Source organism: Microtus oregoni, unplaced genomic scaffold (genome assembly GCF_018167655.1).
Source record: "Microtus oregoni isolate MIOR12 unplaced genomic scaffold, Mior012 000036F_ref0000092, whole genome shotgun sequence".
NCBI classification, from domain to species: Eukaryota; Metazoa; Chordata; class Mammalia; order Rodentia; family Cricetidae; genus Microtus; species Microtus oregoni.
In genome coordinates, this window is record NW_024543095.1 from 11,367,070 (window position 1) to 11,393,020 (window position 25,951).

A 25,951-nucleotide genomic window follows, 5' to 3' on the forward strand; every position below is an offset into this window, starting at 1 on the left:
TCCTAGTTTTGGTAGTTCATTTCACTCTGATGGGAATTGGCTCACACGTTTGGAGCCATGGTGGCCTGGTCTCTACCCTAAGTCTTGCTGTCTGCTCTTACTTTGGAACACTGTCCTTGCTTGTGACTACAGGGAATGGCTTTCACCAAGAAAATCCCATGACTGTGTTACCATTCCAATCTCAAGCCAATGCCATGTGCTTTGAGCAGTCTCCTGACATCTTGACATTGGCTGTAAGTACCATAACATCTTACTTGGTTCATCAGCTTACCTATGCATACATTTCCATACTTGCTGTCATGGTTAACTAAAATCTATGCTTCTGAAGGGTCAGGCTCACCTGCCTTAGGTATCATGTCTGGCACTGGGTAGACGATGACTAGATATTAATCAAATGATTGACATAAATGGATTTTTCACAAAATATAAGGCCAAAAGATTACATATGGTAAAGGAAGGCAGCCAACCATTAGCCCCAAAGCAATGGCAATTAACAGTAGGAGAACACGGAAAAAAAACCTCATGACACACTTCCCAAATGAAGGATAGATACATACAATGAGCCTATCACATCCATAAATATACATGTTTGGTATCTGTGATGTGCAAGGCCAGGCCCTCCACAAGCCTGAGAACACAGTTAGAAATGAAGCCTGGCTAAGGACACTGGCTGCTGACAGAGCTCTTGCCTAGACCTACACAAGGGCCTTGGCTTGATCCCCAGAACTGTGCAAAAGGGAACATAGATGTATAGGAAAGGTACTAGAAATCATCTTTTCTCACGGAGCTTACACACCTGCTGCTGAGTGTGATGCTGTCTTTCCTCTGCTGCCTGATGTTTGCAGCAGAAATTGATTCACATCGCTGACCACCATGTGAGCCACCTCTGAGGCCATCACAGAGCTCTCAAGTGCATGTCTACCACATGCATCATGTTGTATGTATTCTTCACAATGCATCCTTTCCAGCAGGGTGGTATGCTAACAAAGTGACCTGACTCACAGATCCATCTTGCCTATCTCTGATCTTTGACCAGCCTTTCACAGTCTGCTTAGTTCACTGTAAACAGAATCGTATGGGTACTTCTACATAAATTTCAAAATTTCTGAAGAAAATAGAAAATTGACGGTGGTCCTCAAGTCAAAATGATGAATGACTTTAATTTCTACTTCTGTTTTAATTCTATTTTTCTACTTTGATTTACAATGATCAAAATTGGTTTTGCAATTAAAGTCCAAAAAAAGTATAGACTTATAGTTAAGCAGGGGAAATATAAATTAAAGTCATGTGAACAATATAAAAAAAAATCAATGAAACACCTTCAACGAACCTCAGATTTAAACAATTTTGCCAAAATATCTCAAGTTTTCATTTTACTTCCATTTCAAAATGATTACCAGCCATTTAAAAAGAAAAAGGAATTAACTAAGTCAAACTACAAACACTTAAAGTCTATCACATTGCATTTGACTATTTTTAATTTTACAAAGGAGACTGACCACTGGGACTCTGAAAAGGTGTGAGTACTACATCACCCATGAAGACAGTCCTATCCCATACCAAGCCAACTGATTCTGTTTTCACAGTTAAGAACTCATGACATATTAAATGATTTTGGAAGGAAACTAGCATAGTCCACCCTAAGGGGAAATTAGAGGGCAAATTATTGAGCTTCTTTAAAAAGAAATAGAAAAAATAAGACAAAACAAGAGAGAAACCTACAAACATAAATGACAATTAAAATGTACCAATTGTTTCCAGTTTGAAGACTTTATTAATAAGAAACTATTATCAATATTGTTAGTTGACTCTTAGTTATGCATGTAAGACTTTAAAGAAATGTTGTATGTGTGTAAGCTTGTGCAAGTCTGTGCGAATTTGTAGAAGGCAGAGAAAGATATTGGTTTTTCTGGTATATTATGTTCTGCCTTATTCCCTTTGAGACAGGGTCTCTCACTGAGCCTGGAACAAGACTGAAGACTAGGAAGCCCCAGGGATCCTCCTTTCTCTACACTCCATAGCAATGGGGTTACAGGCCAAAATCATACTAGGCTTTTTTACGTGGTTATTGGATATGTGAATTTGGATCCTCATGGTTACATAGATAGTACAAGACTTAGCTATTCTCCTAGCCCCTTTTATACTTTTAAAAGGCATATTAAAAATGAACAAACAGGTCCCTTGATGTGGGATGTCCTTTTGTATATGTGTTGTTTTTATTGGCTATGAATAAACTCTTTTGGCCAATAGCTTAGCAGAGTAAAGCCAGGTGGGAAATCTGAACAGAGATCTAAAGAGAGAGAGAGAGAGAGAGAGGGGGGAGAGAGAGAGAGAGAGAGAGAGAGAGAGAGAGAGAGAGACAGAGAAGGGGGCGGGGGAGAGAAGGCAGAGTCAGGGAGACTTTATGTAGCTGCTGAAGGAGACAGACACCAAAACTTTAACCTTATCCGGTAAGCCACAGTCTCGTGGCTATACACAGAATATTAGAAACGGGTTAATTTAGGATGTAAAAGTTAGTTAATTAAAAACCTGAGCCAAGAGACCAAACAGTGTTGTAATTAATATAGTTTCTGTGTGATTATTCGGGTCTGTGTGGCCAGGAAACAAATGAGCAGTCACCACCTACAAAACGGCACCCATACGGTCAGGGCTAACTTGCGTGGTCAGTCACACTCTTCTGGTCAGGTGCTGTGTGCCTGCTCAGGGTCAGGAGGAAAGTAGCTGAGAGCATGCCTGCTGCTCAGCACCCCTGCAGGGCAAGCAGCAAGACGGGGTCTGCTAGGTGTGCACAGGCAGGAAAGCATCGTAGATTCCTGCCGCCATACATGGAGACATTTCTAGGCCATGCAGCACACTGCATGGCAGATTTAACTTTTACTCGGATAAAAAGGGTTTCTGTGCTACATGGTGCTTCCCAGAGCTGAGATGGTGAGCACAGCTCTGATTCAGCAGTTCCAGAGCTGGCAGTAAATGTACCTCTGACATATTGAAAGGCCAAGAGATGTGGAGCCAGCATCAAGGGCTGCTGCAACCACAGTGCTTAGGATTTTAAAATATTCCTTGTCAGAAAATGATTTCAGATACACAAGAGGACAGATTCGACATGAAAGACCTCTAAATGAGACACAGTGTGTTTAAAAATGCACATAGGCTTGGGGGAGAGAAAAAAAAAGAGTACAGACAGTTATAAAAAGGGAATGGTTTTTAAAGTAAAACAAAGTCTTTAAAGAGACAGTGAAAATAATATAAGAGTACAGACAGACAGAAAGGGATCAAGATAATAAATATTAAAAAGTAATAGAGTAAAAAATTCACGTAGAGATAGATAATACACAAAGGATTTGGATTATGCATATTATTATGTTTTCTTTGAATATTTTGACTACAGAGAGACATTTGATTCTGGGAGGCTAAAGGTATCTTTATTTCAAAATTTGAGTTTAAGGAATATGTTATTTTTTTTCTTTTTAAAAGGTTCTGCTTTTGTTTAAACAGAAGATGAGAACCTGTGGATTCCTTTCAGGCTAATGTGGTTTAATGAAACAAGCCCCTCCCCAAAAGTCTCTGTGAATCCTAAAAGTACTTCACCCAACAAACAGCAGGAAGCAGTTTGGAAAGAACTATGCCTAAATTCCAAGATGATTGCTTATAAATGTTTATTTTCATTTTAAAAGGGTTGGTTATAATTGATTAATAGTCACAGTCAGTCAATCTCTCTCTCTCTCAAAGAGTGGATATGATATAGAAGTGAATACTTTGCACTGGTATGGATCTTGGTCTTATATAAATCTAAGGTCAATTTTGTCACATTGTGTATATGTATTTCTCCTCTTGTTTAAGGCATTATGTTTATGCAGCTAATTTAAAAATGTGACATATAATTAAAAATACAGATTAAAAGATAGTCATTTATAATAGTCAAATTGTAGTCATGTTAGATTTTCTAGATATACAGAGATATATTTCAGATAGATAATCTTCAAACATTTCAAAGACCTACAGAATACGGTATTTAAAATGTTTTAAGAACTTAGACTTTTCTTGACAGTAAGACATGCCACCTACAAACGGCACCCATACGGTCGGGGCTAACTCGCGTGGTCAGTCACACTCTTCTGGTCAGGTGCTGTGTTCAATTCCCTCTCTGGCCTGCAGGTGTACATGCAGAGTACATACAAAATATATAAATAAAATTTTAACAAAACATGAGATAATAGATCAAACAGTGTTGTAATTAATATAGTTTCTATGTAATTATTCAGGTCTGGGCAGCTGGGAAACAAACAAGCAGTCTCTGGCTACAGTTCCTCATTTCAAATATAAAATTCAATGATGTATTAAATAAATTGACCAAGGTTTGCAACCATAACTATAACTCAGTTTTAGGACAGTTCCCTCTCTCCATGAAACTTCTCATGTTCACTCACTGATAGTTCACCCTCTGGCAGTTCCAGCTCACTAGCCCATTTGATACCTTCTCTGAGCACTTCACCTAAGAAAATCAAGTGCACGCTCTCCCGTAACTGGCTCCTTTCATTTAGCATTGTTTGAATCCGCGGAAGCATGAATTATTAACTACCTTTCTACTCTCTGTACATAACATATTTTGTCCATTTGTTTACCAGTTATAATGACTCCAATGGAGGGGCATTATGAATAATGCTGTGTAGAACCCTCATGTGCAAATTCTGTGACTAGACACGAAAGCATGACTGCTGAGTCATTATGGCAAATTTAGTTACCCTTTAAGAAAGAACTAGAGCCGGGCATAATGGCATAAATCTTTAATCCCAACACTTCGGAGGTAGAAGAAGGCAGATCTCTGTGATTGCAAGGCCAGCCTGGTTTACACAGTAAGCTCCAGGACAGCCAGAGCCACATAGGGAGACCTGCTGACAAAAACAAACTAACAAAGAAAAAAAACCCCACAAAACCAAAAAACCACAACAACAGCAACAAAAAAGAACCAAAGAACTCAACGTTTTCCAGGAAAGCAGGACTGACTCATCACAGGAAGGTTCTTGTCTGTGGCTTATGTTTTCATTTTTTATTCCCTCTATTGTTATGGAATTTGCCTTCAATGTGACAAGGCTAGCCATTTGGGCAAAAACCTCCTCTTGCCTGGACTACTTTATGGTATGTTGTATAAACTGGACATGCAGGATCTACAAAAAATGACTGCTGAACTTGCATAAAGAAGGTGAGACAGTCCTTCAGGGTTCCTGCTCCATGAAAGAGTCTGCCAGGCCTTCTGCAGGACACAGAAGAAAGTGACTGACAAATTGCCAATATAGGTGAAACAGTCTTTCAAATTTCCTTTTTCACGGAAAAGTCTGCCAGATACTATGGGCCTGTAGGCTGAAGATGAATGCCCCAATGTTACAGGAGAACTCTGGGTGACTGTCCAGGCCTCTGATTCACAGGGATCCGTCTGCCCCTGCTTTCTGAAATGCTGGGATTAAAGGTGTGCACTCCCAGCAACTATATCATCTTCTAATACACAGCAGTGTTAAAGATCAACAGTATCACAAATCAGTTATCTCACACACCAGAAAACAACTGAGTTAATGTTTTTCTCATTTTTTTAAGGAAATTTTAAAATATACTGAACAGATTTTGTGCCAGGACTTTAATTCAGACCTGACAAAACATGATCTATTAAAATCTGAAAATAAAAAAGACCAGGGCTAAGATGGCAACATCACCACTGCGAGAACTTCAGCAGCCTTGGTCCCTCAGCTGTGGAAGTTTCTGAAGACACGCAGTAGATGTGGGAGAATGGACTTAAGCCCGGTCACTCTGGATTCATGACAATTTCATCAAGTAACCTCTACTCCCTGATTAAAAACCCAAAGCCTGATAAAAAGTGCCAAATCTTCAATTGTACTCCAGATTTCACTAATTTCAAACATCTTTATTACAAATCAAACAAATTATAACAATGACATAAGAAGGTAATTACATGACAGAGAATCTGTAACTGCATCTAACGGAAAATGTGTTCTGTGCTCAAGGTATTCTCCTGTGTTTAATCATAATCAATCAACACATCCTTCAAACTTCATCTCAATGATAATTCTAAAAACTTATCAATGAGCTAAGTCAAGGGTAGGCCAAGTCTAACAAAGGTGTTGTCTGGCTTTGCAGTTCAGAATATTGTGTTATATTTCAGTTGGCAAAGTCTAGAATATTTTCTGATAATTCATAGGAAAAGTTGGCCCATTCCTGAAAATAAAGTCTCTGACTAGATTTCTGTTCATACTGAAGCTAAAACCTAGAGTGGCGCGGACCAAGTTCATACATCAGCATAATTGCCAGCCTACCACAGGAAAGAAAGAAGGGGATAGTTCTGTGAAGATGTATACAATGAGTTAGTGTGGAAAGATGTGGGCTCTAGGATGGGGGAACCCAATGGAGAACACAGTGCAGATAAAACAGAGAGTCCTAAGAGGCTTCACAATGGTCAGCTCACACCAGAAGGAACTACTGAGATACTAGTAACACACAGGTGCTAAGATTTGCTGAGGTCTGCTGAAAACTCAAAACCCAGAAGAGGACAGGAGATAAAGAGCAGACTACAGCTTCCCAAATCAGCCCGGTTCTTCCCACTAAACTACACTTGCTTTTCACATCAGGACAATGCCACCTGGAAAAGGGTAAGTCAGTATAAACTTGTCACAATTAGTCCAGGGAGTTCTGAAGAAGTAAATACCCTCAGGACCTTCTCTCCTTCCCACAGCTACCAATTTTTCTGGGAAGAACTGGGCAATAAGCAGAGGCTGCTCTTTCTTTCCCGCCTACCCAGACCTGAATAATCACATAGAAACTATATTAATTACAACACTATTTGGCCAATAGATTAGCCGTATTCCTAGCTAGATCTTAAATCTTAAATTAACCTATTTCTATGAATCTGTATATCACCATGAGGGTGTGGCCTACTGGTAAGGTTCTGGGCGGGTGTCATTTTCCTTTGGCAGCTACATGGCATCTCTCAGACTCTGCTTACTCTCTCTATATCTCTTTTCAGATTTCCTGCCTGGCTTTCCTCTGCTAAGCCACTGGCCAAAACAGCTTTATTCATCAACCAATCAAAGCAATACATACACAGAAGAACATTCCACATCATCTCCCCTTTTCTGTCTAACTAAAAAGGAAGATTTTAACTTTAACATAATAAAATTACATATAATAAAACAGTTATCAAGCAAGAATTATAGTTACTTTATTTCTTTGTAAGTCTAAAGTTTTACATCTATTTTATCTTTTATCATAACTAAGGAAAACTATAACTATCTGCCTTCATCTCCACCAATGACCCCAGAATGATATAATATTACCTAAGTAAACAGGAAGTACATTGTAAGCAACTTCCAAAACTCTAGAATTGACAGAGACATCTTGATGTCTCGACAGTCACCCAAAGTTCTCCTGTAATGTTGGGACATTCATCTTCAGCCTACAGGCCCATAGTATCTGGCAGACTTTTCCGTTAAAAAGGAAATTTGAAAGACTGTTTCACTTATATTGGCAGTTTGTCAGTCACTTTCTTCTGTGTCCTGCAGAAGGCCTGGCAGACTCTTTCATGGAGCAGGAACCCTGAAGGACTGTCTCACCTTCTTTATGCAAGTTCAGCAGTCATTTTTTGTAGATCCTGCATGTCCAGTTTATACAACATACCATAAAGTAGTCCAGGCAAGAGGAGGTTTTTGCCCAAATGGCTAGCCTTGTCACATTGAAGACAAATTCCATAACAAATTTCTTCAATTCTGATCAACCTCTCTGAAGTAATTGGTGCTTCCAGGAGCAGACATGTCTCAGTGTCAAGAAAAGTCTAAGTTCTTAATATATTTTAAATATCATATTCTGTAGATCTTTGAAGTGTTGAAGATTATCTATGTAACTGAAATATATCTTTGTATATCTAGAAAACCTAACTAATGTGATTAAAAGTTTGATTATTACAGGTGACTATTCATCTGTATTTTTAAATTATACATTACATTTTTAAATGAGCTGTATAAACATAATACCTTAAATAAGAGTAGAAATACATATATACTCAGTGTAACAAAATTGACCTTAGATTTGTATCAATAGACCAAGATTTATACCAATGCAAAGTATTCATCTCTATATCATATCCCCCTTTAAGTGAAAACAAAGATTTATAAACAATCATTTTGGGATTTGGGCATAGTTTTCTCCAAACTGCTTTCTGCTGTTTGTTGGGCAAAGTATTTTTAGGGTTCACAGGGACCTTTCAGGGAAACCTTGTTCCATCAAACCACATTAGCCTGGAAGGAATCCACGGGCTCTCATCTTCTGTGGAAATAAAAACAGAATCTCTTTTCCAAAGCAACATATCCTTAGACTCAAATTTTGAAATCAAGATACCTTTATGTTCATTTAACTTAGCAGCCCCCAGAATCAAATGTCTCTCTGTCGTTAAAAATATCAAAGAAAACACAATAATATGCATAATCCAGATTCTTTGTGTGTTTTCCATCTTTATGTGGCTTATTCTTCTTTACTCCTTTAATATATAACTGTCTGTACTCTTTTATATTACTTTTACTGCCTCTTTAAAGACTTCATTTTTTTAAAACTATTTTATTTCTTTTTATAACTGTCTATATTCTTTTCCTTCTCTCTCCCAAGCCTATGTATATTTTTAAAACACACTATGGCTCGTTTAGAGGTTTATTTCTGCCTGAATCTCTTTATTATGCATCTGCAATCATTCTCTGACAAGGAACATTTTAAAATGATAAGCACTGTGATGGGGAAGCCCTGCATGCTGGCTCTGCCTCTCCTGGCCTTTCAATATGGTGGAGGTACAAGAACCACCAGCTCTGCGAGCCATGTTCACCACCCCAGCCCCAGGATGCAGCAGGTCTGTCACATTTAAGCAACTAATAGAACTCTGCTCACAAATCCCATTTAAGTGCAGGATCTCCCAAAAGAGCCTGAGTTCGTTCTGCCAGCACAAGCCAGGAGGCCTTTCCTTAAAGAAGCTGAACAGTTTTTGCAGCTCATGCTGAGTCAGGAAGCCTTCCCTTAAAGGAATTGTGTTTCTGCTCACTGCCAGCAAACAGAGTCTGACTGAAAAAATGTAGTTACTAAGAAACTGTGCTTGGCTCCTGTTTTTGTGGGTCTAGAAGCCCTCTTTTTTAAAGATTTTTTTTAGGTCTTATGTGGATCCATGCCTCAGATGGCGGGTACCATTTTGTAAACAGACTGCTCTTTCTTTCCTTCACGCCCAGACTCAAATAATCGCACAGAAACTATATTACATTATAATACTTTTTGGTCAATAGCTTAGTTGTATTCCTAGCTAACTCTAACATCTTAAATCAGCCCATTTCTATTAATCTGTATATCGCCATGAGGCTGTGGTCTACTGGTAAGTTTCCAGGGGGGCATTCTTCTCCTTCCGCACCTACAGGGCATCTCCCAGACTCCGCCTACTCTCTCTATATCTCTGTTCAGATTTCTCACCTGGCTTTACTCTGCTAAGCCATTGGCCAAAACAGCTTTATTCATCAACCAATAAAAGCAACACATACAGAAGGACATTCAACATCATATGCTGGGCTCAGAGAAGCAGGAGGAAGAAAAGACAGCCATCTCTCCTCCCCACAAAATGGTGAGAAAGTAAAAGAATAGCAATCAAACATTATTAAAATAAGCTTTAACTGTATGATGGTTCAGGCCTGTAACTTCAGGACTTAGAATGCTGAAGGAGGAAGATCAATGGTTCAAGGTCAACCTGAGCTACAAAGACCATTTCAAAAAAACCAAATTATAAAAAATGAAATTACTCTATGATAGCCAATGACGTTCTAGCAACAAGAAACATCAAATTTCAAATAATTTACCTGGTTCCAATTTTATCACTTTAATTGCTGCTAATTCTCCAGTGTTAACATTCCGTGCCTAAAAGAAGAAGAAGAATCATCATGGAACAATGTTGTACAAAAAGGCATTTTAGTTTATTGTTTATTCAATCATACAGAAATATTTTAAAAGCAGAGCTGCAGAACCAATCTACTAAAAGACAGTACTGTCTTTTATAGTGAATTCCAGCACTAATTTATGTGTAAACATTACACCATGGTAACTGTCCACTGTTCTAAATGGTTTAATACTAATTCACTCAATTGTCACAACACTCATAAGGTAAAAACTAATGCTATTCCCATGTTGCAAATAAGACAAAAGAAGCAGACAGAAGTGAACAACTTGCAACTGGTCATGCAACTGGTCAAGTGGGAGCCCTGGGATTTAAAACCAGGAAGTCTACTCCAGTGTAATTCCTTCAAGCATTATGCCACAGAGCTCTTTATGCAAACGCTGGGAAAACAATGGAGTGGATTAACATTAAAATCTTTAAATGAGAATCTAAATGTGAAAGCAGCCCCCTTGTGACCCTTCAAATCCACTTGTTGACAGTAAAAACCATGCATTCACAAATCAAATTCAAGGGGTGAGGGGTGTAGCTCAACTGGTAGAGTACTTGCTTAGCATGCCCAGAGTCCTAGGTTCCATCCCCAACTTGGTATAAATCAGGCATGACGGTACACATTTATCTATAACCACAGCACATAATGGTGGAGGCAGGAGAATCACAAGTCCAAGGTAATCCTCAGTTACTACAGAGCAAGCTGAGGTCAGCCTGGGCTATATGACATCTGTGTCTAAAAAAGAAAGGAAGGAAGGGAGAAAGAGGGGGGCCGAGGGAGAGAGAAGGAAGAAGGAAGGAGGGAGAAAAGTCAATTTATAAGTTGGCTATGATGGGCATGCTCACCAACCCGAGCACTCAGGAGGATTGTCATAAATTGTAGAACATCCTGAGCTATAGTCACAGCACAACTCTGCCGCCTTCCAACCTCAAAAAATCAACCAGATAATAGATTCTGGGTATTTACAATTGTTTAACTAAGTAGAAACTATTTTTAAATTTGGGTTTAAAAAATGGCAGTAAATTTAAAATGCTATATATAATTGGATCAGAATATATATTTTAGTTGTTTATTTAATTAATTTTTACATTAGTCTAAAGAAAAAAACCCGTAATTCCATGATTAAGGAAGATTTTATCATATGGCCAGGATTAGATCTAGTTGCACTACTCCCTTACTGGTAGACTGGGAAAAATCCGCCAATCATCTGAAGTGAGCCCATGACACTTAAGGAACTCTTCTAAGAGTGCCAAGGCAATAAAAATACCAGCAAAGGAGAGATGGCTCACCGGGTAAAACATTTGCTATGCAATGTGAGGACCAGAATGGAGTTCACTTCCCAGCACACCGGAAATCCTGGAGCAGGCTGGCTAGACAGACTAGCAGGCATGGCAAGTTCGGGATTCAGTTAGGGTCAGTGTACAAGATGGAGAGCAACTGAAGATGACCCCAGACATCAATTCTGGGTCTCTGACCACACGTGCATACATGTCCACATGCACCTGCACACCCTGTGTCCCCATACCTAAGCAGCATACACATCTCTCACACAGACCAACACATATACTCATCCCCTCCACCAACACACATAAACAAACCAGAAAAGAATCTGTGAAGGTAGATAAGAAGCACAGCCATCACTAAAAATATAAAATCCAGATCCTGCCCAATAGGGTTAAGGCGATGGCTCTTTTGGTAATGTACTTGCTGCACAAGCATAGGACCCAAATCTGAGTCCTCGGCACCCACAGAAAAGCCAACGTGGAAGCCAAGTGGAGCTGTGTGAGCCTGCAATCCCAGCATTAGATGATCTCTGTTTCAAATAAGTGGGAAAGTGATAGACAGTGATGTCAACTTTTGGCCTCAACACACAAACACACATATTTGCATGTGCACCTGCACATACATACATACATACATACAATACACGCTATTTTTTAAGAGTTACTGTGGTGGTACACACCCTTAATCTTAGTACTTCACTTGGTGGGAGGGAAAGGCAGGTGGGTCTCCATGAGTTCAAGACTTGTCTAGTCTACAAAGAGAGTTCAAGGTCAGCCAAGGCTACAAAGTGAGACTCTGCCTAAAATTTAAAAAATAAAAAACCCTATTCTTTCTGTGGTAGTTTGAATGAGACGCCTTACATCCCACACACCCCTGATGCTGTAAGTCTCAGTCATTAAATAGCAGGTCCCCAGAGGGTGGTTTGAAAAGGACTAGGAGTGACCTTCTGGAGGTGGCACCTCCCTCCTGCTGGAGGTGTGAGCTCTCGGCTGTTCCTGCCACCACGCTCTCACTCTGCCATCACAGACTCTAAACTCTGGAACTCTAAGTCCAATTAAAGACTTTCTTCTTTAAGTTGCCTTGGTCGTGGTGTTGTATCAAAGCAACAGAAAAGTAATTAATACACTCTCTATATGAATTGAAAAATTAAAACAATTTGTAGGGAAAATTCATTTAAAAATCATTTTTTCGGGGGCTTGGGAGATGGTTCAGTGGTAATGAGCACTGGATGTTTTTCCAGAGGACCGAGTTCAGTTTCTAGCACTTACATGGTGGCTTACCACCAGCTGTAACTCCTGGTTCCAGAGGATTCAATGCCCTCTTCTGGCCTCCAGTATATAATCTCCATAACTAATAAATACGATGCTCATTAGGGTCAGCAGAAACCAGATCTGAACATGTCAAGCCCAAGTTAGTTTCCCTTAAGTGAGACAGACTTCCCAACAGCACTGAATAACTGTTCCTTTCTGCAGGATGAGATATCACATAACCAACAAACTCAGAACCCCCTGAGGGCGCACCCATAGACAAGGGCAGGGTGTACCTGGGGACACACAGGCCTCTCTCCAGCTCCTGTCACAGAAGTTCTAAGACTACCACAACATGGTGCTCTCCTCCCCCTCTAACATCTTGCCTCCTTTCCTTCTATCCACATCGTCTAAACACCTGCAAGCAAAACAAGATGCTACTTTCCCATTCTTAAAACTGGGCCTCTTTAAAAGTCTCACTTGCCTACTGAAAAGGAACTCAGAGTATGGGTGCTCTATCGTGGAACCGCAGACCTTGTGGAGCAACGAGTGCGGCTTACTGACCAGAGCTGAAAATCTGCTCCCAGTGACCACAGGAGGGCACTTTACCGACAAAGTCACACAAGATGGCTGCTGTGCTCGAAGAAATTAGCTAAAACTGATTTACTCAGGGTGTTCAGTAGCAGAGAGTCAGCTGAAAAATTCTGACAGTAAACTCCTGGTGAACAGGTGACCTAAGACACTATTTACTACTCTATGACTTATTAATACATTCAGAAAATCTGCCAAAAACTTGCTAAAAAGTAACAGTTCCAAACTCAGGTTTTTTGGAGTTAATTCTTTAAGTGGATAAAACCCAGGCAGTTAAAGTGTTCCTACTCTTCTTGCTTTCTGAAATGTTTCTCAGTGTGTAGTTAATTTGGCAATACTGAGCTGTTTCACTATGTGGGGGTGGAAGTTCAAAGGAAAAGCCAGGAAACTTCTATTTCTGAGCCTCTCCCCACTGGAAACCATATTATCCATGGAGGAACTCTAAGCATTGTGATCACGTCATGCATCGTAGTGGTTGCAGGCATGTGACTCCAGGACTTGGGATGCCGAGGCAGGGGGACAGTGCACTGTCAATCTGAGCTTTGTGACCCTATCTTTAAAAAATCATTTATTTGAGTGAGTCAATATTATCTCTAATATTTATTCTTCAAATAAGCATGGTTAACACCGTATTAAAGCTTTAAGTCAGTATTAATAACAAATTTCTCACACCTCTTGAAGGGTGAAACTGAAGAGGACTGTTGTGAGCACCTAGGCCTCGTCCCTGGCTGCACCGCTGCTCAGGCCACGCTCCAAGGCGAGGCTCTTGAGGAAGGCGTGCACAGCTCTGCTCTCCACTCCGACTGCTCTCAGCAAAGGGCACACACCGCGCTCACCGCCACTCTCGATGTCCTCACACATTCAAAGTTAGGGTGCACCAGCTTTCATCACCCTACCACCACAGAACAAAACAAACCCTAGACCACGAGCTGGTCGCTCCCACTCTCTGAGTATTCTGGATAGCTCACTAAATGGAACTGAACAATACGTGGTCCCTGGTAACTGGTTTCTTTCACTCAGTATGTTTTCAGATTCACATAGGTTTTACTCCAAGTACTATTCCACCGCACAGAAATGCACTTAGGGTTTCCACTCATCAGCTGAAGGATATATGGAGTTACTGGTAGTTAGCCTTTAGTGTCAACCCGATTGAACTTAGAATTCCCAGGAGACACACTAAGGGTGTGTATGTGGGTGTTTCCAGAGTACGAAATAAGGAAGAAGACCCACTCTGATTATGGGTGGCATCATTCCAAAAGCTGAGGCCCCAGACTGAACACAAGAGGAAAGAAAAGGAAGCCGGATGAACATTCCCTGCTGTTCTGAGGTGTGGCATGAGGGGTCCCAGGTCCACGCTACCAAAGCCATGGAGTTACCTGCAGCCATGCCTTCATGTCTCATTCAACCAGGGACCAAAATAAACCTTTCCTCTCCCTTAAGTTGCTTTTTGTCAGGTGTTTTGTCAGAGTGTCAAGAAAAGTCCCTTAAACACATGGGTTGTTTCTCTACCTGTCTGTTATAAATACTGCTACTATCCTACCATATACATACCTAAAACACATGGGTTGTTTATCTGTTATAAATACGGCTACTATATACACTACCATATACATACTGAAAACACATGGGTTGTTTCTCTATCTGTTATAAATACTGCTACTATATACATTACCATATAAATTTTTGGATAAATCTGTTTCCAATTCTCTCAAATATATACCTTAAATGTACTAAGAAATTTTTCAGGTATAATAAATATTTCAGGTCTAACACTTTGGAGAGCTACCGAATTGTTTTCCAAAGCAGCTATAGTGTCTTATATTATTACTACCAACACATAACATTCCAGTTCCCCAACACCTCTGAAAATCTGTTATACTTTAAATTATTTACTGCAGCTCTCGAGTAGGGATGCCCACCTCTGCGTCTTGAATACTGGCATTACAGGAGTGTACCACCACACCTACTTCATCCACTTAAAATGCTTGGCTGTCTACACCTTAGGTTGCACACTACACATTTTCTCACAATATGAGCTGTTTTCCTTTTCCTCCCTGTCTCAATGGAATACCGGGCAAGCACATTACCGTGGAGCTACCTAAACCTTAGCCCTGTCTTCCTTCATTTCCTTGATGCACAAAGGTTTTTATTCTGATAAAAGTCCAACTTGGCTTATATTTTGTCACATCTGTCTGTCTCCTTTTCTCTTTCCCTCAATTTCTTCCTCATTCCTCCCTTCCTTTCTTTTTGATTTTTTTTTGTTTTTTTTTTTTTGTTTGTTTGTTTTTCGAGACAGGGTTTCTCTGTGGCTTTGGAGCCTGTCCTGGAACTCGCTCTGTAGACCAGGCTGGTCTCGAACTCACAGAGATCCGCCTGCCTCTGCCTCCCGAGTGCTGGGATTAAAGGCGTGCGCCACCATCACCCGGCTTCTTTTTGATTTTTTGAGACAGGGTTTCTCTGAGTAGTCTGGCTGTCCTGGAACTCACTTTGTAGACTTGGCTGTCCCAGAACTCAAGAGATTTGTCTGCCTCTGCTGAAATTAAAGGGATTCTTCATGATCACCCAGCCTCTATTTTTCTTGATAGTTAAGAAGGCTGTAGTCACAGATCTCTCTGCCAACAGTCTTTAGTTTCCACCCTTACATTAAGGTCAATGATCCACTTTTAGTAACTCTCTATGGTGGTGTCTTGTAGGGAGTTTCCAATTTCATTCTTGTGCATGTGGATACCAAGTTGTGAAATACAGTATTTTTTTTTTGAAATACAGTATTTTTAACTTCAATAAAACCCTTTATTATCTGACTCCCAATCTTTCTAGTCATTTCCAAGATTTTAATTTATGCTTTGGCCAAACCAAACACGCTGTGGTTCCCCAGTAGTAGCCACACTTTCACCCCAGCCTCCTCCCCTGGGCCTAGATCCAAGACCTCATATAGCTAGATCCCAACCTTTACAGCTAGTCTTAGGTTGTCCTGACCCTGACCCTTTAACTTATTTTTATTAAGGCATACCCCAGCCCCACACATTTCCACAGATCCTAGGTAACCTTTCTCAAACTAGAGAGGCCTGATGTGAACCCTGCAGGTCTACAGTTTACAGGAAGGAGTTCTTGAAAACTCTTGATCTCAGATCTGCTTAAGAACCTGGTTTGTTGAGAGAGCCATAGGAGGCTTTTTCAGATTAGACTAGTTTGGGAAAGAGCTTTTCCTGAGCTGATTCCACACTGCTGAGTGATGCTTGAGTACAAGAAAAGTCCTCTGCATTAGGAATATAGGTAAACAACACAATAGAGAAGTCTGGCCGTGGGCCTAGGAGCACGCCAGACACCACAGGAGTGAGTCAGGGACTGACATCGCTGGGTGCTGAGCACCTGGAGCTTTCAATGCTTCATATATGTAGAAAAGGATGTTCAAGGTCAACATGAAAATGTGGTATGAAATGATAGCTAAGAAATGCAGTAAGCCATGGGATGGATCTGAGCAAGCAATGGCTACTGTGCCTTCTTCCTGATCCTGCTAACCTATGCAAAAACAAGAAGGTTGAAGAGACTATTTCTAAGAGTCCTTCTAAAACATTTACAACAAATACTTTTATTCTAAACAGATTCCAACTGGCAGGCTATATAAAAACCATATGTTTAAAACACAAAACAAAACTAAAAAACCAAAAAACCATTAGCATTAACTCCGACTCCACAGATTTCAAGCGGGACCTAGGAATCTGTACCTAAAGTCACCAAGCTACTTCTGACGTAGTTGGGTCTGAGAACCTGGGCACAAACACCTGCTCCATTGAGCTTTACATGATGTAGCTCAACTCCTAGGTCTGATGGCTTACAGAAGATGATGCCATTCAGGCCGAGATTTGAAAGACAGGAAGTGTCTTTCAAAGAAAAGCGATGAAGGAAAAAGTCAAAGAAAGAAAAGTGACATCAATACCTCATCTGCCATTCTCTGGTGATGTATCTGTCTCCTGGTCCTTTTCCCGTGCTGTAATTGGGTTATGTTCTAATTGAGGTCTGAGTGGTCTCACACATTCTAGATACAGCTTGTTATTTGTTTGAGCAGGATGTTATTGGACTAACATGGCACCCCCACCCCACTCCCATGTACACATTGAAATCCTCACCCACAATATCTTAGAAAATGACCATATTTGGAGACAAGTGATTTAAAGATATAACTAAGGTTAAATGAGATCGAACAGATCACTGCTTACTCAATATAACTGATCTGTTATCTTTTCAGAAAGAGGAAGGGACAATAAGATCACAGGCACACAGAGAAAAGGGCTGTGAAGGCACAGCAAGGAGGCAGTCAGCCATCTGCAAGCTCGAGGGACCCCAACCCTGTCAGCATTTTGAGTAGACTCCAGCTGCTTGGGGCCTGTGCTACTTTGTTATGGCAGCCCTAGCAAGCTAAGACATAGTAAACCTTTTGGATTTGTCCAATTTGTCTTATTTTCTTTTATGGATTGCACTTTTATGGATTGCAATAAGGTCCAAGACCTTATTGCTTAAGCCTATATCCAAAGATTTTCTCCTGTATTTTATCTGAAAAGCTTTGCAGCTATATTTAGATTTATTTCATGACATTTGATTTCATTTTTGTCTAAGGTTCTTGGTTGAGGTATTTTATTTGGTTTTGCATGTCAAAGTCTAACTGTCCTGATTCTGCTTACTAAAAAAACCACTCCTACTCCATGGAGCCGCATTAGCCAATATGTGTGTGGTTTCATTTCTACACTCTATACGGATACTTTGTGTTGTGGTGACTCCTCACTTATGACAGAGTCTTGCTTTGATTTCTCCAACTTTTTCAGAATTGTTTGGCTATATTAAGTGTTTTGTTTGATTTGGTTGGAACTATCTTTGCCCCATTGTGCTCCATCTGTGAACATTACAGGCAGGTCTCTGTTTAGGTTTCCTCTGGTATCTCATTAATTTTTACAGTTATCAGCAGAGAGATCCTATGTTATTTTCATTTGGGTTTTAGTAGTCACATGTGGCTAATAAAGGCTGTTTTAAACGAAAGTATGACACTGGAAACAGTTAAGTGACTCCATGTGAATGAATGCTGCCATCAGAATGGGTGGCACCACAGACAGGACTGTGGGGAGGGTGGAGCTCTAAAGAAACAGTCAATGTAATGAAGGGAAGCAGAGAGTGGGGCAGATGTGCACAGGAAAGAGATTAAGAACATCTCCAAGCTGCCTTCATCCCTGAGGACTTTCCAGTTCCGTATCACGACTCTTTCACAGCCTCTCTTTTCTAGAATTAATCTCAATGGCTCTTTGCTTTTTGAAAGCAGACAATTAAAGATCAAAGTTTCTAGGACCTTCAAAAAGAGAGAGAGAAAATAAACAGGTGAATGCAGTAAGTTTACAAAATGCAGCTAGCAAATAATGACTGGATACAGTCCTGGAAAATCATCTTCAGATGATGAAACAGAACAGCTAGCTCGAGCGAGTTCAAAGACTTATTTTGAATTCTGGAATTCAAAATGGACTTCAGCCATACCAACAACACAATTTTTTTTTCTATCCAAACAACCCCTTATAACTCTGCACGGTTATGATCTTACTTTTTAAATTTATTTTCATGTATTTGGCAAGGGATGGGTATGAGCCTGCAGTGGCCAAAGGTGTGGGATCCCCCTGGAGCTGGAGTTACAGGTGGTTGTGAGGCACCTCATGTGGATGCTTGGAATCGAACTCAGGTCCTCTAGAAGAGCAATTAAGTGCTCTTCACCATTGAGCCATCCCTCCAGTCCCTCAATGATACTATCAGATCACAAGTGTCAACCAATAAAGTGGATAAAAACATTTAGGCTATGAAAGGCTAAGCAACCAGGTTACCAAATCCCAGCTTCCTGTTACAGAAACAACATCTCCAGCTAAGTAGTGTTCAGACTCCAGAACCTGTAATAACCACTGTGGCAGGCTGGAACTATAGCTCAGCTAGGTGGCATAGTCTCTGCCTAGCGTGCATCAGAGCCTAGATTCAAATTCCAGGACTGCTTAAAATGAACAAAATCACCAAAGATTTGGCTTTTGGGAGTATGTTAGATGAGATAATAAAGAGTTCTCCCATTACAAACACCTAGTTCCGGGCCAGTGGAATAGCTAAGCAGGTGAAGTTGCCTGCTGCCCAAGATGCACACTGATCTGAGTGATCCTGGAACCCTCCTAAGGATGGAGAGACAGGACCACCTCCAGAGTTGTCTTCTGACCTCCACATATGTGTCATCACACACACCGCCCTCCCTCACACATATACTAAATAAAGCTTTAGAAATAAATAAATCAAAGCCAAAGACAATGGTTTATCTTCCAAGGAAGAGCAATTAGAAAAACAAAAGCCAGAAGAACTGCAGATGACACTGTGCTCTAAGGAAACCGTACCTAGTTAGAATCGCATTCTCAGAGAAAACAGCACTCATAAAATAGGACAAAACCAATATTTCCAGTAAAAATTGAGTTTACCACCAAATGATGCACAAAAATGAATTCTAGAAAATATGTAACATAAGACTCAGAAAGAAAATTTGAAATGAAAGAAATACCAGTAAAATTTAGTAATCTTGGGTAAATATAATCAAATACGGATGGCTACAGGAAACAACGATAATAATGATGTCTGACTAATTTTTGCAACTTTAAAAAGACTGACTAAAAATATTAAGCGACAAGGAATGGGAATGAGCAGGAAGTGAGGACTGAAGTGAAATCTTCTCAAGGACCCTGCACCATTTAGAAGCTGCAGAGCAGCTAAGTCAAAGTCCTGTAACTAAAGTAAGGTAAAGTTTACCAAATAATTAAAGAACAATGTAGGGCTGGAGAAATGGCTCCGTGGGTAAGGGTGCTTATTTGGTTGGCATGAGGGCCTGGGTATGAATCCCCAGACTCAAGTAAAACTGGGCATGGCCACTTGTGCCTGTTACCCAACAACTGTGGAGGTGGCTAGAATCGGGAGACTCTCTGGGACTGCTGGCTGTCAGCCTAGCTCCAGGTCCAATGAGAGCCATCTCAGAGGCACAGGGTGGAAGACAGTCACAGGACATCCTACATCCTTCTGTGACCTCCACATAGGTACCTGCACACATATACATGTGCATACACACACACACACACACACACACACACACACACACACACACTTAAAGCAAAGCTACTGGAAAGTCAAAGTAACCCTTCATTGAGAGGGACATCACCACATGTAATAGATAGGAGATGATGGTACTCAGAAGGTAGATGCCCACATCCCGTAAGTCTACCAAATGCCACACAATGACAGTCCTAGCCAAAATACCAACTGCATGTTATGGTTCGGATGTTTGGTTGTATAACCCAAATTTGATGTGTTGTGGGCTTAATGTCAAGCTTAATGTAGCTAATGGGAGTAATGGGAGGTAATGTGAAGTCATGAACAGGTGGGGCCCAGGGAAGGTTCTCAGTTCAGTGGAATGTCCACAGAAGGAATTATGGAACCCCGGTTCTCTGTCTTTGGGAACATTTACCATGCTGCTGTTAGGCCCTTGCCAGAAACCAACACGGCCACCTAGACTTCTAGTCTTGAATTTTAGCTTCCAAATATGAGATTAAAATTTTTTTTCTTTAGGGGGCTGGAGAGATGGCTCGGTGGTTAAGAGTATTGCCTGCTCTTCCAAAGGTCCTGAGTTCAATTCCCAGCAACCACATGGTGGCTCACAACCATCTGTAATGAGGCTTGGTGCCCTCTTCTGGACTGCAGAAAGAATACTGTATACGTAATAAACAAATAAATAAATATTTAAAAAAAAATTTTTTTTCTTTATAAAATTGACCTGCCTCAGGTATTTCATTACAGAAGTGGAGAACAGGCTCATACTAGTACTGCAATGGCAAATACTGTATACACCTACCAAAGGATAGAAGGAAACAACTCAATACAGAAATTAAATAACTCAATAAAAATTATTTGTTGATCTCATTTGAATAAGATTTTTACTCTCCACATCAACGTACACAGATATTTAGTTGGTAGTTTGAGGTGAGTTCCAGGACCTATGATTTTGATGTCACCCAGGTGACTGATCCAATCAATAGTGCATCAGTCAGACACTGAGTGGTTGGGGCCCAAAAGACTACACTAATGGGTAGGCTCTGGAGGAGCAGGCACTCAGGACTCAGAAAACAGTTTCCATGCACACGTCATCAGCCACCCCCAAGTCAGAGGCTGGGACACTAGCACAGAAAAGAGCTCCTCAGGATTCACAGCTATAAAAGCAGAAAAGTACATAAAGTTTTCTTGAAACACAGTAAATGGAAAACAAAACAGCTCAGACCCTGCATTAACAAAGCAATCCAACCCACAGGCTACAAATCCACCACACATGAACATGGTGGGGAAATCTGTTTGCAGAAACTCAGTCCACATTTGACCTTCTTCCCCGGAGCCTTTCTCTACCAACTCCTCTCATTTGGGTGGGATGTGGCCATCATAGAACTGTATGGGGAGGACTCTCCATGGCCCAGAAACACTGCAAATAATGCACACTGGTTCTTCTTCTACAGACTATGCACAACAGTATAAAACAGGTTCTGAAGGAGGAACAAAAAAGGTTTGGGAGACAGCTCAGTTATTAGCAGCATTCCCTGCTCGTCCAGAGAACCCCTGGCTTAGTTCCCAACATCCACATGGCAGCTCACAACCTCCTGCAATTGCAGTTCCAGGGGATTTGGCACCCTCTTCTGGCTCCTTGGGAACCAGGAACACATGTGATTGATATACATACATAAACACGGGCAAACACTTAAACATAAAACGAAATGACACTTCTCTGAGGGCTGAAGAGATGGCTCAATACACACGACTAGCGACTTGAAATCACCTGTCCAGGAGACCCAATACTTCTGGCCTCTTGTTCCCACACAGAGACACATAATTTAAATTTAATAAGTACGACTTTAAGAACCACTTCTCTAAATAAGTCCAAGTCCTTCTGTTTATTGATCTGGAGTTCAGGATGTCAGGTCACCTTCTCAGACTGCCTCTACCTGCTCACTTGCTTTAGCTAGAGAAAACTGGTGAGTGTGTTAGAAAAGGTCTTTTCATTACAGATGAGCAAATAAAATGAAACTAAAAACTGGGGCAAATAAGTAAATTAAACTTAATATCTATGTATGCAGATAGCCATATCACTACTAAAACACACAGTACTCTACCCAAAAAAATGGTCTCCTTACCAGCCTCTGTAGGTAACTGCAGCCACACAGGCAGGATAGCAGCACACACACAGACACACACACACACAGTGACTTTATGAAGCTTCAGTTACCCTTGGTCAACTTTGGTCAGAAAATATTAAATGCAACATTCCAGAAATAATGAACAATGTACTAGGTAATCTTCATTATACTGTTACAAATATTGTATTATATTGTTATTAGTGTGTCAAATTAAACTTTATTATGGGCAAAGATATATATATATCAAATATATAGGATATATAAAGATATATATCTAATATATATTGGAGGTATATATCTAAAAATATATCTATAAATATATATCTAAAAAATAATAATGGCTATATGGATGGATGGTCTGGTACACACATACACAGCAATTGGCACTACCTGAGGTTTCTGATACCCACTAAGGATCTTGAAACACAACCCAGCAATTAAGGGGGTAAAAATGTACTGTAAAATTTAGCACTATACATTTCAGAACCTCATTTTTGTCAGTTGTAACTAAAAGTTCTATTTTTATATAAGTTTATATAACAGCAAACTTTATTTTTAAATTTAAAATCCCTTATCTTTAGATGTGAGATAAGTAAAAATAAAAGCAAACCAACAAAAAAAAAAACCACCTTTGGCTAAATAGCTACCTGTGAAGCCTGGATGTGCATCTTTTATTGCAAAACAATATGAACACATATGCGTTTTCATGATGCAAAATTTTCAAGTCAAATCAAAAGAGCGTTACTCTGATAAGCTCCAGGAAACAACAGAGACCTTCTAGTTATGCTTTAGAGGGTTTTGACGACTCCTCCCACTTCACTTTTATAAGAGAATGACTGGCAGGGGTACACGCCACACGCAAAAAAAAAAAATAAAAAAAAATATAAAAGGTCCTCCTTTTCCCAACATCCTGCAATGGCATCTCATTTGCTCTTGTTCTTCTGGTTTTTACTTCAAATTAAATTTTTGGGACAAGAAGAAGATGAGGCCAGGGAAGTATACTTCAAAGGACATAGGTCTAGAGCAGGCTCTAAGATCACCTGATGAAGATGGAGCAAAATCGTTAAATTCTGTCTCTTCAAGGCTGCAGGTCTCCATGGCAGAAGCTAGCAATAGCTGTACTGGTATTTCCTGAAAACGCCCTGTGGGTTTGGGTCCCGCTGCAGAGCTGTCCTCAGGAGAGAGACAGAATAGCACAGCACCACTTGTCAGCCATGGTGAGCCTGAGCTCACCAGGCTGCGAATACCCAGACGGCACATTTCCAGGCCACTATCAGAGAGCTTGTCCAGAAGGACAGGAGACTGTAATGAAGACAGTCAGTTCTGTGGATACGATGAGGGAGAGTAAGATCTTGAGGCCAAAGACACAGTGGAGACCCATAGTGTTAACAAATACTATCTCTAGGTACCAGTTTGATGCAACACCTATGGCTCCTCATGGCAAGTCTGGCACAGACCTTGACAAGCTGACACAAGGAAACTGGAGCAAGCGCCACTCCAAAGCTTCTCACATCAGGCTTTCCTTGTGTGGGGCACATGGAGACTGGATCCGTGAAATCCTCTCATCGGTCTCCCAGAAACAGCAAGCTCAGCATACAAATACAGATGAAATCACAATTTTTCTCTTAAAAAAATAAATCATTCCCATTTTAATTATAAAAGTGGACCTCTCAAAAAAAAAAAAGAAAAAAAGAAAATAAATCAGTCTTATATACCAGTAGGCTCCACATCCATGAATCCAATAGATCCTGTAATGGAAATTATTTGGGGAATTACTGCATCCGTACTGGAAGGATACGGGTTCTCATTTCTGCCATAACGACTATCTACACAGCATTTTCTTTTATGCACTTTAAGTGCAGATGCTCACTAAAGAATACAGGAGGACATGCCAATGCAAACACTATAGTATTTTATGTAAGGCACTCGACCATATGTAGACTTTGATACCTGGTCCCAACTGGGAGGCATGGAAGGAGTTCCCTCAGATACTGAGAAGCAACTGTTAGCTTTGCTTTTAGCTGTCCCTAATTCCAGGAACAATTAAAATCCCTTTGGAACATTTTCTAACATCAAGAAAACTGATAAGCAGATAGTATGTGCTGTGCAGCTACAAAGGTAAGTAGCAAGGTGATGGCTCATATGCACTATAGTTTGAACCCCAGCACCATCATTTATTACACACATAAACATAAAATACTTATTAGTTGTATGATAAAGGGTAAGATCCCTAACATAACATGCCAGCCTTTTTATCTGTAGCTAGACATAATCCAAGTTAGTCAGGATCTACAAAAGAGCTATGAACAGCACAGAGAGACAGCAAGCAATCATTAGTTTTAGCTATTATTCTACTCATCATGCCCACACATAAACATAAAACACTTTCATCTTAAACTCAGAGAAGGAGGTCTTTGTAGCAATGGTCTGCATTTCATGAGTAAAAGATAAATATTTCCATAATGAGAATCAGTTTAAGTTTTGCAAGGTCAAAATCCCAGCACTTGGAAGATAGAATCAGGAAGACAGACTTGGCTACAGAGATGCCTTGACTGGTGTATTAGTTACTTTCCTAATATTGTCACAAACAGCCCAGCCAAGACAACCTAAGAAAGCGAAAGCCAGTGTTTCCACCTACAGCTCCAGAGGGGAGGAGTCTGTCATGGTGGGAAGGCAGGGCAGCAGGAGCAGGAGCTGCAAGTGTGTTGCTCTTAAAAGCTTTTGAAGTTGGACCCAGTGACATACCTCCTCCAGCAAGGCTGTACTTCTTAAAAAAAAAAAAAAAAAATCAGAACCAACAAGTGGGGACCACATGTTCAAATACCAAAGACTGCAGGGGATATTCTCATTAAAAATTACACACCGAACAACATGTGAAAAACGCCCTTATAGAAATGGATGAGAAGTATAACAAAAAGTTTGAAGAAATGAGTAAATACGTAAATGATACCCTGGGAAACCAAGAAAAAAACATCAAACAGGTAATGGAAACAGTTCAAGAATTGAAAACTGAAATGGAAGCAAGGAAGAAAACACAAACTGAGGACCAGCTGGATATGGAAAATCTAGGTCAACGAGCAGAGCCTACAGAAACAAGCATAATCAATAGAATACAAGAGATAGAAGAAAGAACCTCAGATTCTGAGGACACCATAGAGAAAATAAACGCACTGATCAAAGAAAACAGCAAAGCCAACAAATTCTCATCACAAAACATTCAGGAAATATGGGACACAATAAAAAGACCAAACCTAAGAATAATAGGACTAGAAGAAGGAGAAGAGTCACAGCTCAAAGGCCCAGAAAATATTTTTAACAAAATTATGGAAGAAAACTTTCCCAACATAAAGAAAGATATTCCTTTGAATATTCAAGAAGCATACAGAACACCAAACAGACTGGATCAAAGAAAAACATCCCCTCACCATATAATAATCAAAACACTAAATACACAGGTTAAAGAAAGAATATTAAGAGCTACAAAGGAAAAAGGCCAAGTAACTTATAAAGGTAAACCGATCAGACTTAAACCTGACTTCTCTATGGAAACCATGAAAGCCAGAAGGTCCTGGATAGAGGTACTTCAGAAGCTAAGAGACCATGGATGCAAACCCAAACTACTATACCCAGCCAAGCT

At 40.2% G+C, this 25,951-nt stretch overlaps 1 protein-coding gene across 4 annotated transcripts in view; it reads right to left on the bottom strand.

Annotated features, from left to right (window-relative positions):
• Positions 1-25,951, bottom strand: part of Map4k3 (mitogen-activated protein kinase kinase kinase kinase 3) — a 164,534-nt gene that overhangs the window by 103,518 nt on the left and 35,065 nt on the right. For all 4 annotated transcript variants that reach the window (XM_041631040.1, XM_041631039.1, XM_041631038.1 and 1 more), the window contains exon 2: positions 9,882-9,939. In XM_041631040.1, the coding sequence (XP_041486974.1) occupies positions 9,882-9,939 (58 nt within the window). The remainder of the gene's footprint in view (positions 1-9,881; positions 9,940-25,951) is intronic.